This window comes from Elephantulus edwardii, unplaced genomic scaffold (assembly GCF_000299155.1).
Source record: "Elephantulus edwardii isolate Elephantulus edwardi_28Jun2011 unplaced genomic scaffold, EleEdw1.0 scaffold00004, whole genome shotgun sequence".
Lineage (NCBI taxonomy): Eukaryota > Metazoa > Chordata > Mammalia > Macroscelidea > Macroscelididae > Elephantulus > Elephantulus edwardii.
Window position 1 is genome coordinate 16,800,854 of NW_006399754.1, and position 13,071 is coordinate 16,813,924.

Consider the following 13,071-nt stretch of genomic DNA (forward strand, 5'->3'; position numbering starts at 1 on the left):
CTCAGCCCATGCAATTTACAGCCTCTGAAATCAGTCCCAGTTTGATAGCACATTTCAACAAGAACAGGGTACCTGATTGTAATCAGTTCTATCAGCAGCAGAAGCCAGACAAGACTCTCCCCTGCTCCTGTCACTTTCTCTCCAATATCTAGTCCAATAAATTCTTCCTTTGTTTCCACCACGTCATCCATTGCTCCCTTGTCCCTCGGCTTTTTCACAGCCTTACTGTTCTACTTGGTTGTCTAATCCTTGTCCTCCTCCTCACCCTCTGACTAGGTTTTGTTGGTTTGCTTTTCCTGGTACACAGCCCTGATTCGTAGCCACCTCTTTGCTAGTCCATGACCTTGGTGAGCTCCCTTCTGGTCCCCTCAGATCCCCCAGCACCATTAGCGGTCAGGACTGAGAGACTTGCCAAAAGTCAGTTAACAGAATGCCCGGAAGGGCTGAGGATGATGCTGGTGGGGGCCTGGGGGTCTGTGAGCTGATTCTGCCCGTGTCTGAGGTGGCCAGCGGAGTTCCCGCACACTTCACTCGCAGCCCTTGGCTGACATGAGCCAGGCTCTTGAAAGAACAAAACTAGAACAGCTAATGTAATAGGATGCTGCCTCCCATTCTGGCTTGGACTCACACATACACTCAGGACTCCCTGTTTCCTTCATGTCTCGTGCACCCGTAGCTCTTGGCCAACACACATCCCTCTTCCTGAGGTACTATTATGCCCTCCCTTTATCTGACTGTGACAGGTGCTCCTTTTCTGTCAGTTTAAGTATCTCCGCCTCCGTAAAAGCCCCTGATCTCCCACATGGTCCTTTATGTTCTTTCAAGATGGCCTTCATGGCACAGCTGGTCCGTACGGGGCTGCAGCTCTCCCTGCCCGAGGCACTTGGGATCAGAGAGCATCACACTGTTCATATTTGTTCCCCAGAGAAGGGTCTGGTAAGTAGCCTACAGTCAGTGCTGAGCGACTGTTTGCTCTGTGGTTGAGTAATGTGCAGACAGAAGAAATTAGCAAGACGGAAAACACATAGCAAGACATACGTCTAGTTTTTGTTGTTTGCCATCAAGTCGGAACATAGCTGACCCTCTAGGCGAACTTAAAAAAAATAAAGCAAATCTCACTGCAAGAAATTTTCCATCTTTCTCCTGAAGCAGCTGATGGATTCGAACTAGATGCCTTTGGGATTGTGACACAGTATCTTACTACCACATCTCCCTATACCCCCAGGAAACAACCCATTCATTATCTTGATAGAAGTGTTAAATACGTTAAGAAGTGCTCTTTAAAACTCTCGTTCCCCCACAGGTCCATTTAGTGGACTGTAGTAAGTTAATGAATGATACCCTGTGACATGGAAGAATAAATGTACCACTTACGTCCAGATGATACCCAAGGAGACGCTTCAGTAGGTCCCCTGGCAAAAGCTGAATCCTAATTATTTCCACTGTTTGATTGTGGATTGAGAAGAAAATAAGAGCTACGGTTAGGGCAAACGTTAGCTGCAGCTTTGAGCAAAGTAGTGCCTTTCCCTTTCTGTCCCTGAAAGCACCGTAAGGAATCCTTGCTTACTCCCAGACAGCGTGTTTACATTGTAAGCATAATCCTGTTAATTTGCATGCGCCTGAAATTTCCCATGGAGCAATAAAATACGAGTTATCTAAGAAGCGTTGTCGTACAACTTGGAAAATACATCCTGGCATTTAGATTTGTATTCTTTGATCTTACAAACCCCCAAATCGGTGGGCAATAATCTCAGATCATCTGCGATTCTAAAAATGTTGGAGGGTAAATTGAATTTGGAGATCTGAATTATAAGAACCACAGTGACTTGAGTTTTGATTTGTTTGTGGGCTCCCTGGCGCTGGCCCATTTCCCCTGTTTGTGTATTTAGAGATTGTATTCAGGCAGCATCGTCGTGAAATAATTGCACTCTCTGCATATGTGTATCGAGGTTGCTGCTTCCCTCCACCTGTACCCACCAGGACACCCCGTGGTGTGGGATTGATTGAGAGAGGGCACAGGAATGTGCTGACAGAGCACAAATGCTGCTTTATTTCCTTTAAATTGTTTCCTCTGCTCTCTGGATTTCTGGAAGTTATCAGTAACAGGAAAATGTAATAGGCACTAAACAGTCTTCTAATTCATGGAAGAAACACCAGGTAAAAATAAAGAGTCAGAATGAGGTAAATACCACTCTAGGCTTCCTGGCTAAAGTCTAAACACAGGCTGCATTTTTCATTTAGATGATTTTGTGGTCGATTTGATCGTTTTAGTGAGTGCTGGGCCATTTGAAGACATTTTCCAGCTCTGGAGTGAGATTGATTTGGGTTGGTTATTTTTTTTTTTTTCCTACTTGCTCAGAGCTATTACCTGGATAATACATTTTTACAGGTGTGTACTAGACCTTGCTATAATGTGCAAAAATATTAGTTTCTTGCATTTTCTCCCTTTCCTCCCCGCCACCCCACAATATTTTCTTAGAAACCCTTCCCCTCATGTCCTGATTGCCGCCCTCTCCCTGCCAGCTTCCCAGGTCCTCTCTGCTCAGACTTGCCTCTTGGATCAGCTGCTGCATCACCCAGGACTGGGTGGAAAGAGAGTCCCAGGCCCTCCACATTGACGTGTGAACAGATGAGGTGTGCACACATTTGCATTCTCTAAGCCATCGCTCTCCCGTTGGCTATTTTTTATGATTGACAGCCCCAGACTTCTCCTTTGACAATTTACAGTTGAGCAAATGACTTGCCTCGACCTCTTGGTTGCAAAATGGGACTTTCTAGAAGGTCCTGTGCCACTTGCTATCCTCCAATGGTGTTACTGTTATAAGCTGAAAGTTGGGTGCTCGTTCTGAGTCTATGAATTTATGAGCCCCTTCTCTGTGGAGACAATCTTCTGCCACAGTTCTGCCCAACTTTCCATTCTGCCTTTTTTATCAGTCTTTGTCCCCTTACCAGCCTCTCTTGAACCTGTAAGGATGTTTATGTTCAGGCTCGGCTCCTCCTGGTCCCAGTTGCAGAGTTCACCAGGTTGAAGCAATTATCTGAAGCCTTTTTTTCTTTTTTTCTTTTTTTTTAAATTAATTTATTTATTTGTATTTAGACTTGTGTATATTTTCTGTGATCTGTGATTGTTTCTTTTTATTGTTATTATTATTATTCTTAAATTTAATGAAAATTTACAGAAACCTTGGATTCCCATTCATGCATTGTTGCACTTTTCTCCCTGCCCCTCGTCCCTCCCCCCCATCTCCAGTACATTCTTCTCTTTGAAAAGTAAAAGAGAAATTCTTTCATTGTTTTACAATCCCTCCCCCCAGCTCCACTCAACTATGCACCCTTCATTCTGGACTCCTGTCATGACAATTATACCTAAACATATATCCCTTTTAAACAGTTCTCTCCTTCATGTTTCAATGCAGTATACATTATTTATCCCATCTTTCCCAGTCTCCCCCCAACCCTGAGGTCAGTCCTGTTTTACCACAGTGGCACTATGCAGTATTTGTCCTTTTGTGATTGAGATATTTCACCAGCATAATGTCCTCCAGGGTCACCCATTTGCATAATATTGCATGAGTTCCTTGGTTTTCAATGCAGCATAGTATTCCATTGTGTGAATATACCACAGCTTCTCTATCCATTCGTTTGTTGATGGGCACTTAGATTGTTTCTAACGCCTTGCTATTGTGAACAAAGCCGCAATAAACATGGATGTGCAGAGGCTTTTTTTACATTATTATTTTATTTTTAGAGAGTTAAAAAAAATTATATTGGCTTGCATACAAGATTCATATACATTGTATTTCATCTGTATACCTTGTGCTTCACATATTCCCTGTTAACACTGTCTTATGCAATCATTTCCATACATTTTGTTTTAAAGAATTAAGCACTATAGATCTATGCTCACTACCACCCCATCTTTCAAGTCCCCATTGAATCTTTCCTAATTCCTTCACCCCTTCCCTCCACCCCCCAAACTCCATGCCTCCATGACTTCTCTCCCTCCTCCTCCAGCTCCCACCTCCTTCCCCTTCTCTTGTTAGGTATCCATGCACGTCTTACTAGTACAATAATGGTCTCATGCTGTAGTTGTCTTTATGAGACTGATTTAATTCACTCAGCAGACTACTTTCTAGCCTCTCCCATCATATATATTCTTTTTCAAAATCATTGATGCTAAGTGCTGCATAGTATTCCATCATGCAATTGTACCACAATTTCTTAATCCAGTCATTTGTTGATGGACATTTGAGCTGTTTCCAGTCTCTTGCTGTTATGAACAACGCTGCTATGAACATTGGTGAACAAATCTCCATTTGTGTCTCAGTTCTGTTTTCCGTGGGGTTATAGTCCTAGCAGTGGAACAGTTGGGTCAAATGGAATTTTTCTGTTCACCTTTTTGAAGAAATATCAGACCTCCTCCAAGAGTGGTGTACCATTTATTTGACAGTCCCACCAGCAGTGTATGAAAGTTCCCGTCTCTCCACATGCCATAATGAAAGTTGACAGAGTACTCCTGGGCCTCCGCAAGAAAAAGAATAAGACTTCTAACCCAGTTACAAAATGAACAGAAGACATGGAAAGACTTTTCACACAGGAAGACATTCAGATGACCAACAGACCTTTGAAGAAAGGCTCAAAATTACTGGCCATTAGAGAGATGCAAATTAAAACCACAATGAGATGCCCTCTTACCCCAGTCACCGTATTAAAGTTTAACAGGTCAACAAGCAATAAATGTTGAAGGCCATTTTTTGGTGGGATCAAGATTTGGTCTTGCGAATCCAAGCCAGATGTTCAGTCTCTCTGGCTTGTTCTTGCTTCTTCTGTGACTCACTTTGCGTCTTTCTCAGCTCCAGCTCTGTGCCCAGTTCTTGCTGCTGACCTCTAGTTCAGTTGACTGCAGGTGCCCACTTTGCTGCAAACGTCTGCTATCTTGCCTTCCTACCATATTACTCTTCTTTCATCTCTCAACGTGCTTTGAATGTCAACAATCTGTGCAGTCCCTCAACATCAATCTCTCATTTCCCTACTTCTTCCTTTCTGTCTGGACAGGGATTGTCAGTACTAGGCCATCAGAATGGTTTGCCAGCCCATTGTAACCACTGTTACCACACAATTTTCTGTTTTGTAAAATAGAAATAATCTCAGACGTGAGGATGTTGGAACTTTGGCTCACATGACTTTGAGTATGTTATCAAGAGGGCCCACCTCTGGAGAAGGACATCAAGCTGGAACAATTAGAGAGTTACTGAAGAAATGAAAGACGCTCAACAAAGTGGATTGACTAACTGGCTGCAGCAGTAGGCTTGAGCCTACTCAAGGTGGACGTTGTGAGGATGACACAGAACAGGCAGGATTCCATTCTCTTTATGTGGCGTCCCTAAGTTGAAGAAAGCTTCTTAGTATTTTACAGCAACACCTCCAGACTGGTATAAATTAAGCAAGATAAGACATGTAAGAAGAAGCACCTAGCACAGAGATCAGCACAAATTCTTGATAAAAGGTAGCTGTCATTATCATAGGATGTGAAAGGAATTTAACCAGTCACACTGCATAAACTATTGTCTGCCCTGTGTGGCCCTGGTTGGTAAGGAGCTGCACTGCCAACCCAGAAGCAGGTGGTTTGAATTCACCAGGTGCTGTGGAGGAGAAGGGTGGGCGGTCTCTTCCTATATGATTTACAGCCTCCGAAAACCTGCTGGAGTCCCAGCCGGCGATGAGTCAGCTCTGTCTTAAGGGCACATAACAGCAGCAGCTGCATGTGGTGTGTGGCGTAGATTCCAGCTCAGGGACCCTCCATTGTGTTTCTGAGACTGTAAGTCTTAATGAGCCGAGGGGTCTTTCTCCTTCTCCCATGAAAACTAGGGGCTGATTCTTTGCAGTTGTATTCATGGCTATAAATTCCTTGGACATGTCCATTTTCTCTGTTCAGACTATCTTGTTTTGAACAACATGACAATAGATTTTAAAGTTCCCTAGGTTGACTTTAAGTCCTCAGCTCTCTGTTGTTTATGTTGTTAGGTGCCATCAAGCCGAGTACAACTTATAGCACAGGTCTGAACTCTGTCCTGCCCGCACCATTCTTATCTGTGAGACATTGGAGCCCATCACCACAGCCTTCTAGGGAATGCCTGGGTGACAGACAACACCATAGAGAATACACAGTCAAAAAGAAGAAGACCTCATCTCCATTGAGTCAGAACCAGCTCACAGCAGGGTTTTTGAGGTGGTAAATCTCACAGAAGAGTATCCTTCCTCCCCTTCTCCCACCCCCAGTTGTGGGGTTTATTAGGGAAACAGGTTGGAGGGTGGGGGAGACAAAGAGTATCTCACAGTGTAAGTCCAGGTTCAGTTCAGCAGCACAAATGCAATCATCCAGCACATTTTATCTCAGAGCAGTTATAAGTCAGCTTTTCTTTGAATCATTCAGCAAGCAAAACCTTCAACTGTGGCCTCTAGCTCCAGGGTTCCTCTGGTTACACCTTGCCACAGTCACATCACAATCTCCCACCACCATCACTGCAGTTGTAAACAAGTGTGGAAAGCACTCTTTTATATTGGTCCCACAGCTGTTGATACTGTGCAATACCATGTGTCCACAGTTAAGGTAAATTGGTATGGGGCGGGAGGCAGAGATTTATCTTTATTTCTCCTGCAGTGCCGCTGATAACTTCTACCCAGCAGGCACCACATTTGAGTTACCAGTGCAACTTCGTACAGACAAGGCTACTTGAAACAACTCCCAAAAAACTAAACTTCTACTATGATGGAGTTGATTCTGATTAAAAATTAAACTTCTACTACCGTGGAGTTGATTCTGATTCATAACTATCGTGGAGAACAGAACCCATTAGGGCTCCCGAGGCGGCACATCAGAAGAAGCTGGCTGCCGCTTCTTTCCCCGGCAGAGTGGCTGACGAATTTGTACAGGAGAACTGTGACTCTCGGCTGAGCGCTTTAGTCACTGAGCTACCAGGACTCCTTTTATACAACTCTAGAATAGAAGTGTGTTCTTGACATGAAGTGAAAACTAACTGGACAGACAATAAAGTTAAAGTTCATTTTCTTAAATCTTATGATTATGTATGAAAATGAATCATGTTTTTGAGGATGCTGTTCACAGTCAACAACCTTGGTAAAAGCAATCAGGAAATCCAGAGATGTGTTATATTCAGAAAGTCTGAGAGCTCTCCAAAAATGCAGAAAAGCAAGAGTACCAGTTTAAAGACTAAGGTGCACCTGATTCACTTCGTGATCTGTTCGGTTACTTGCTGTGTATCTGAGAGTTAGTGAATAAAGCTGACTGAAGATCGATGCCTTTGAATTGTGGCTCTTGCCATGGACTGAAAAGAGACCAAATAAGTAGGTTCTTGGGGAGGATACAGCCAGGGTGCTCCTTGGAGGAAAGGATGGTGAAACTTCTTCTCATATATTTTGAGTATGTTCTTAGAAGGGACTAGTCCTTGGAAAAGGACATCATGTCAGAGTAGTGGAGAGTGAGAGAAGGAGAGGAAGAAGACCCTCAACAAGATAGATAAACAAAGTGACTGTAGCGATGGACTCAAGTGTCTCAGATGATGAGATGGCCTAGCGTAGGTCAGAGACTAGATCTGTCGTTCATAGGGTCACTATGAGTTATGGTGGATTGATTTTCTGGAGTTAAATACTTAAATGTGGAGATGTCACATGAGCAATATGTGAAGTTACTAACATATATCAGTACTCTCTTTAGAACAGGAAGTTTGTTCGGCGAACAGGATTTACTTTGCAGGTGATTGAAGGCACATTTTTGGCCCTTCCTAGATTACAGTCTGTTGCACCACTGCCAGTAACATAAACACATTTGGGGCAGGCTTGACAGTAACAGGGCTGGTCTCTGCCTACAGGGGTAAATGCATATGTTTGAAAATTTCTTCTTCATTCCTGACCAGTATTTTATCGGCATTATATTGATTCTTTGATCTCATTATCAGATCATGTAATTTCTCATTTTGTTTTAATAAGAGGAATGATACTTAACACATATATTTCCCAAGGGGCAATTGTGTGTATTAATTGGTTTATAAAATGCCTTTTGAACCGTTCAGATGAAAGGCTCCATATAACAAGCACATGTCACTATTGTTTGTCTCATAATGTGTATTTTGGATTCTGGCTTTTAAGACACTGAGATGAGCATTTTAAAAGTGTAAGATGTTTCTTCTCAAGACAGAACATACATAGCCAGGTATTTAATATCTTTAAGTGATGTAGTTTCTCTTGTTGTTAGGTGCTGTCAAGTCAAGTACAACTCATAGCGACACTATGAACAAAAGATCTGAACCCTTTTCTAACTTGTCTCGTCCTCACAGTTCCTAGCACACAGGAGCCCATTTCAGCAGTCACTGTGTCATTCCACCTGGTCTAGGGTCTTCCTCTCCTTTGTCAACCCGCCACCTTTCCAAGCATCATGTCCTTCTTCAAGGAATAGTCTCTCCTAGTAACATGTCCAAAGTATGTGAGGCAAAGTCTCTCCATTCTTGCCTCCAAAGAGCACTCTGGCTGCACCCTCTCCAAGACATACCTGTTCGTTCTCTTGGCCGTCATAGGATGTTCAGTTTTCTTCTCCAACACCACAGCTCAAAGGCTGTGTCTTCTTCTGTCATCTTTACTTATTGCCTTATTTCCTGACTGCTGGTACCAAGAGTGTTAATTGTGGATCCAAGCAAAATAAAGCTGTTGAGAGTTTCACTCTCATCTCCATCCATCATAATGTTGCTTATCCATCCAGAGGTAAACAAATAAAAATCTTTGCTTTCTTGACATTGAGATGCAATCCATACCAAAGGCCACATTCATGGTTCTCTGCATCAAGTGCTTCAAGGATTCTTCACTTTTAGCAGGCAAGGTTGTATCATCTGCATAATGCAGATGATTGGTGAGTCTCCCTCTAATCCTGATGCCACATTCCTCTTTATAGAGTCCAGCTTCTCTACCACAGAATAATTCATAGTTATAGCATCCTAGAAAAGTGAATAATTAATTTATATATAGTACCTCGTATGTATGAAGCAGTTGGATTCTGGAGGCTAGTCCTCTTGATTTAGTTGAAAGTCAGGTGTAAACTGTTGGGTTGTTTTATTTCGTTCTTAATCATGTGTAAGCTGATTGGTCTCAGGAATTTAGTTAACCATCAGCTGTGGACTAGAAACCTCTTGTTTAAGTCAATCAAGACCTGGTAGGTGGGCTTTTGTATTTAAAAGTTGGTTAGGCTCTAGGGCTGTTAATTGTGTTTGGGAAGAACCTTGTTCTAAGTGGTACAGCACTGGTTTGTCAATTTGCTGTACTGAGGTAACTTGGAGTTGCTGTGATACTGAACACTGTGCCACTAGTATGTCAAATGCTATAATAGTTACTCATGGTGGACAGGGACTCGTAGATTAAGATAGGCTTGAAAGCAGTACTGGCATCTACTTCTTAAACAAAAGACCTTTGGAAACTCAATGGACATTAGAGAAATGATGACAGTTATAGTTATTGTTCACGGGGTCGCTATGAGTCATACTTGACTCCATGGCACTTAACAGTAACAACAACCACTGCCTCTGATTTAAATTATTGATCTCTCTGTGAAATGCTCCAAGAAGCATTTATAGTTCTTAATTCCCTGAGGTCCATGGTTCCCCAAGCCTAGGAGTAAAGATCTCCAACAAGATGGATTGACACAGTCAAGTGTTTTTGCCACAATGGGTTCAAGTGTCAGAGATGATGACAGCACAGGATGGGACAGAGTTCAGGTCTGTTATTCATAGGGTTGCTATGAGTACACGACTTGACAGCGTCTTCCAGCCAGGATTGAAACAAAGACTAGGTTTTCATAGATTGCTTAGGAGTATAATCACTCTTTACTGCCAGCTGATAGATTCTGTACCTCCTAACTCTTCTTTAAACCAGAGGTTCTCCAGCAGGGCCAGTTATGCTCCTCTGGGGTATTTGACCATGTCTGTGGGCATTTTTGGTGGTGGGTCCTAATGAGTAGAAGCAGTAGGTGCTGCTCTCTCTGTATCCCGCAGTGCACAGGACAGCAAAGAATTGTATAGTGCAAAATGTCCAACAAAGCAAGCAATTATCCTGAAAATGACCGTTGTGCCCAGGCTGAGAAGTGCTTATAGAATAGAGTGTACCTTTCATCCTCAAAATTCAAGTTGTCTTTTTGGTTCGTTGCTTGATGCTATTTTTAAATCCTTGCTGGATCTCTTTGTAGGTTGGAATTGTGGGAAGAACAGGAGCTGGAAAAAGTTCTCTCATCTCAGCCCTTTTTAGACTGTCAGAACCCGAAGGTAAAATTTGGATTGATAAGATCTTGACAACCGAAATTGGGCTTCATGATTTAAGGAAGAAAATGTCAATCATACCTCAGGTATGCAAGTTAAAGCATTCTCACGTGTTTCTTTTCTTTTTCAATTTTACTGCCTCTTTTTTTTTTCAATTGGATAAAAGGATTGATCTCTACTCTCCCCTCAAAACATTTTCTTAACAGCAGTTATTTTCAACAGGTACTTTTATCACATACCAGGTTTTACTGCTTCATTTGGGTTTTTTTTTTTGGGGGGGGTTGTTTGTGTTTTTTTAGTATGTGTGTATGAGAGACTAACAGCTTACCCAGAGAGAGCTCTAGACTCAAACTTCCACGCCGTTCTCTCCACGGATATATCCACTTAATGGTGAGCACAGAATGGCAAGCCGTTTGTTTAGCTCTCAAGGTTTCTGTAGGGAAACATGGATCTTAAGTTTCTTAATGATGGAATTTTGCTTGAGGAAATAAAGCTACCTACTGAGAGGTGATTATCTCTGTGGAGGGCCTTTTGTGAAACCATGGGGCTCTAAGAATTGTAGAGCTTATTGATCCTTGGGGTGACTGTTAGAATCTAAAACAAAATCCCAACCCCTCTGCTGTGGAGTTGATTCCGACTCACAATAAAAATCCAAGTTTTTTATAAACTTTCGTTAAAATATTAATTAAATTTCTAAAAAAAAAAAACCCTGTAGAACATGACACCCAAAAAGCAGGAGAAGGTGGACTTTTAGGGCCTTTGTTACCTACTACTAGCCTCTAAAGTCATTCAAATTCCTTTATGTTCTTTTTTAAATCAAAAGATCCTTTCTAGGTAAAATAGGAAGACTTTTCAGCACCTACAGTCCCCGTGTGAGAGATTCACTTTGACCATTGGAAATCTGAGCAGTTATGGTAGAAATGGTTCTCAGTTCCCCAGGTCTGGAATCTTTGGTTGTACCTGTCTCTGAAATGGGCCTAATGAGAGGATGGGTGTCTGTAAAGTGCTTTCATATTCTTGGATGAAAGGATCTAGCAACATGTCCTGCATGACTTTTAATGCTTCTTAAATAAGGAGTGTTTTTATGCTTGTACACATAAAAGAACTCTAAATAAAGAAATAATGTTAGATGATCCTTGGCTCTTTTGCTAATGTGTTGGAAGCACATCTGAGCAAAGACTAAACATACCTTGACATCATCAGTTTGGGTTCTGTTTCCCAGGTTTCCACCCTAGTCCTGAGCACACTTCATGTATATCCCCTGAAGAAGGTACTTACAAAACACTTCAAAGCTTTGTATCCGTGCAGATAACGATCACCTACCACTGTTAACATGGAACCTTTTTTGTTGTTTTTTTTTTTTTCTAATTTAAAGGCCTTTGTCTCTATGATACAATGTTGGGTGATTTAAAAAAACAAACAAAAAACCAGTTTGGAGAGTCTAAAATCTAAGTGGTCCCAGGAAAATATTGTAGAGAGAGTGCAGGATAGAGTGTTTAAAATCATGCACACAGCCAGATTTCTATACACACTCCTCACTTACCCAGAGATCTCTAGTGGCCTAGTGGTAAGGAGTTGCACAGCCAACCCTAAGGTGTGTGGTTTGAATCTACTGGTCACTCCATTGGAGGAGAATGAACAGTCTCCTCCCATGTGATTTACAGCCTCCAAAACTTCACAGGAGGGTCAGCTATGAGTCATTTTGGACTCAACAGGCACATAACAATGCCACTTTTCTAATATGGTTAGGTTCAAAAGAACAAGTCCTGATCTAAAAATTGTTGGTGAGTAAAAATGGAGGATGTTCTTTCCAATGTCTTTAATAATAAAATTGTGTTCTGGGAAAGCTAATTAAAATAAAATTCAATGTCCCTCCAAAAAAAAAATGGAAGATAATCACATCATACCACTAATTGGCGAGGGATTACATCATTGTGTAACTGCCGGATTCCATTGTTACGTAGTTGCCAGTGCACTGGGAATCATGGTCCAGCCAGGTTGACACATCAAGTTAATTGTCACAGTCAGCATTACTTTTGCTTATACCTTGTCATTCCGTACTGTAGACATGTCCCATTAAGGTACAGATAATGGACTTTTTCCTTATGATTGTAAATGTGAACGACCAGATAATGAAATGATTGGTAAATGAGGACAGGTGTATTCAGGCTTTGTGCTTCCAAATATGTGAGCTCAGGGAAGCCGCTTGGTCTTCCAGCTTTAGGTTCCTTGTCTTTCAATCAAGAATTTGTTCCACAATAAGTATTCGCAGATTTGTTTTGATTATTTAATTGAATAAGAAAGTATTGTCACAAGTGCCTGGTTCTTACACTCACTAGATCGCACCTGTTATTTATTGTTATTAAAAGGACCTGGTGGCATGAGAGTCAAGCCCTTGGCTGCTCACCATAAGACCTGGTGGTTTCAAAATACCAGATGCATTGCAGTAGAGAGATTACAGGGTGTGTCTGTAAAGATTATATCCTTACAAACCCTACAGGGCCGTTCTGCTCTGTCCTCTAGGGGCGCTGTGAGTCAGAATGGACTAGGTGTCAGTAGACTTGGTATTTTTTTTTTTTTATTTTTTAGTATTTCTTTTTTAATGGTTTTCATACAGTAATTCATTTGTGTGAGTATGAAACACATCGCTTATCAGCCTTTTGGCGAAGATCAAGTGTAGTTAGTATTACTATGAAACACAGTAACCCCATTGCTGTCAAATCGGATCTGACTGGAACAGGAGGAGATTGTCCCT

General features: G+C 41.8%; 1 protein-coding gene across 1 annotated transcript in view; it reads left to right on the plus strand.

Moving 5' to 3' along the window:
* Window positions 1-13,071, plus strand: part of ABCC4 (ATP-binding cassette, sub-family C (CFTR/MRP), member 4) — a 271,694-nt gene that overhangs the window by 208,207 nt on the left and 50,416 nt on the right. Inside the window, exon 25 of the mRNA XM_006879571.1 lies at window positions 10,247-10,402. Within this exon, the coding sequence (XP_006879633.1) occupies window positions 10,247-10,402 (156 nt within the window). The remainder of the gene's footprint in view (window positions 1-10,246; window positions 10,403-13,071) is intronic.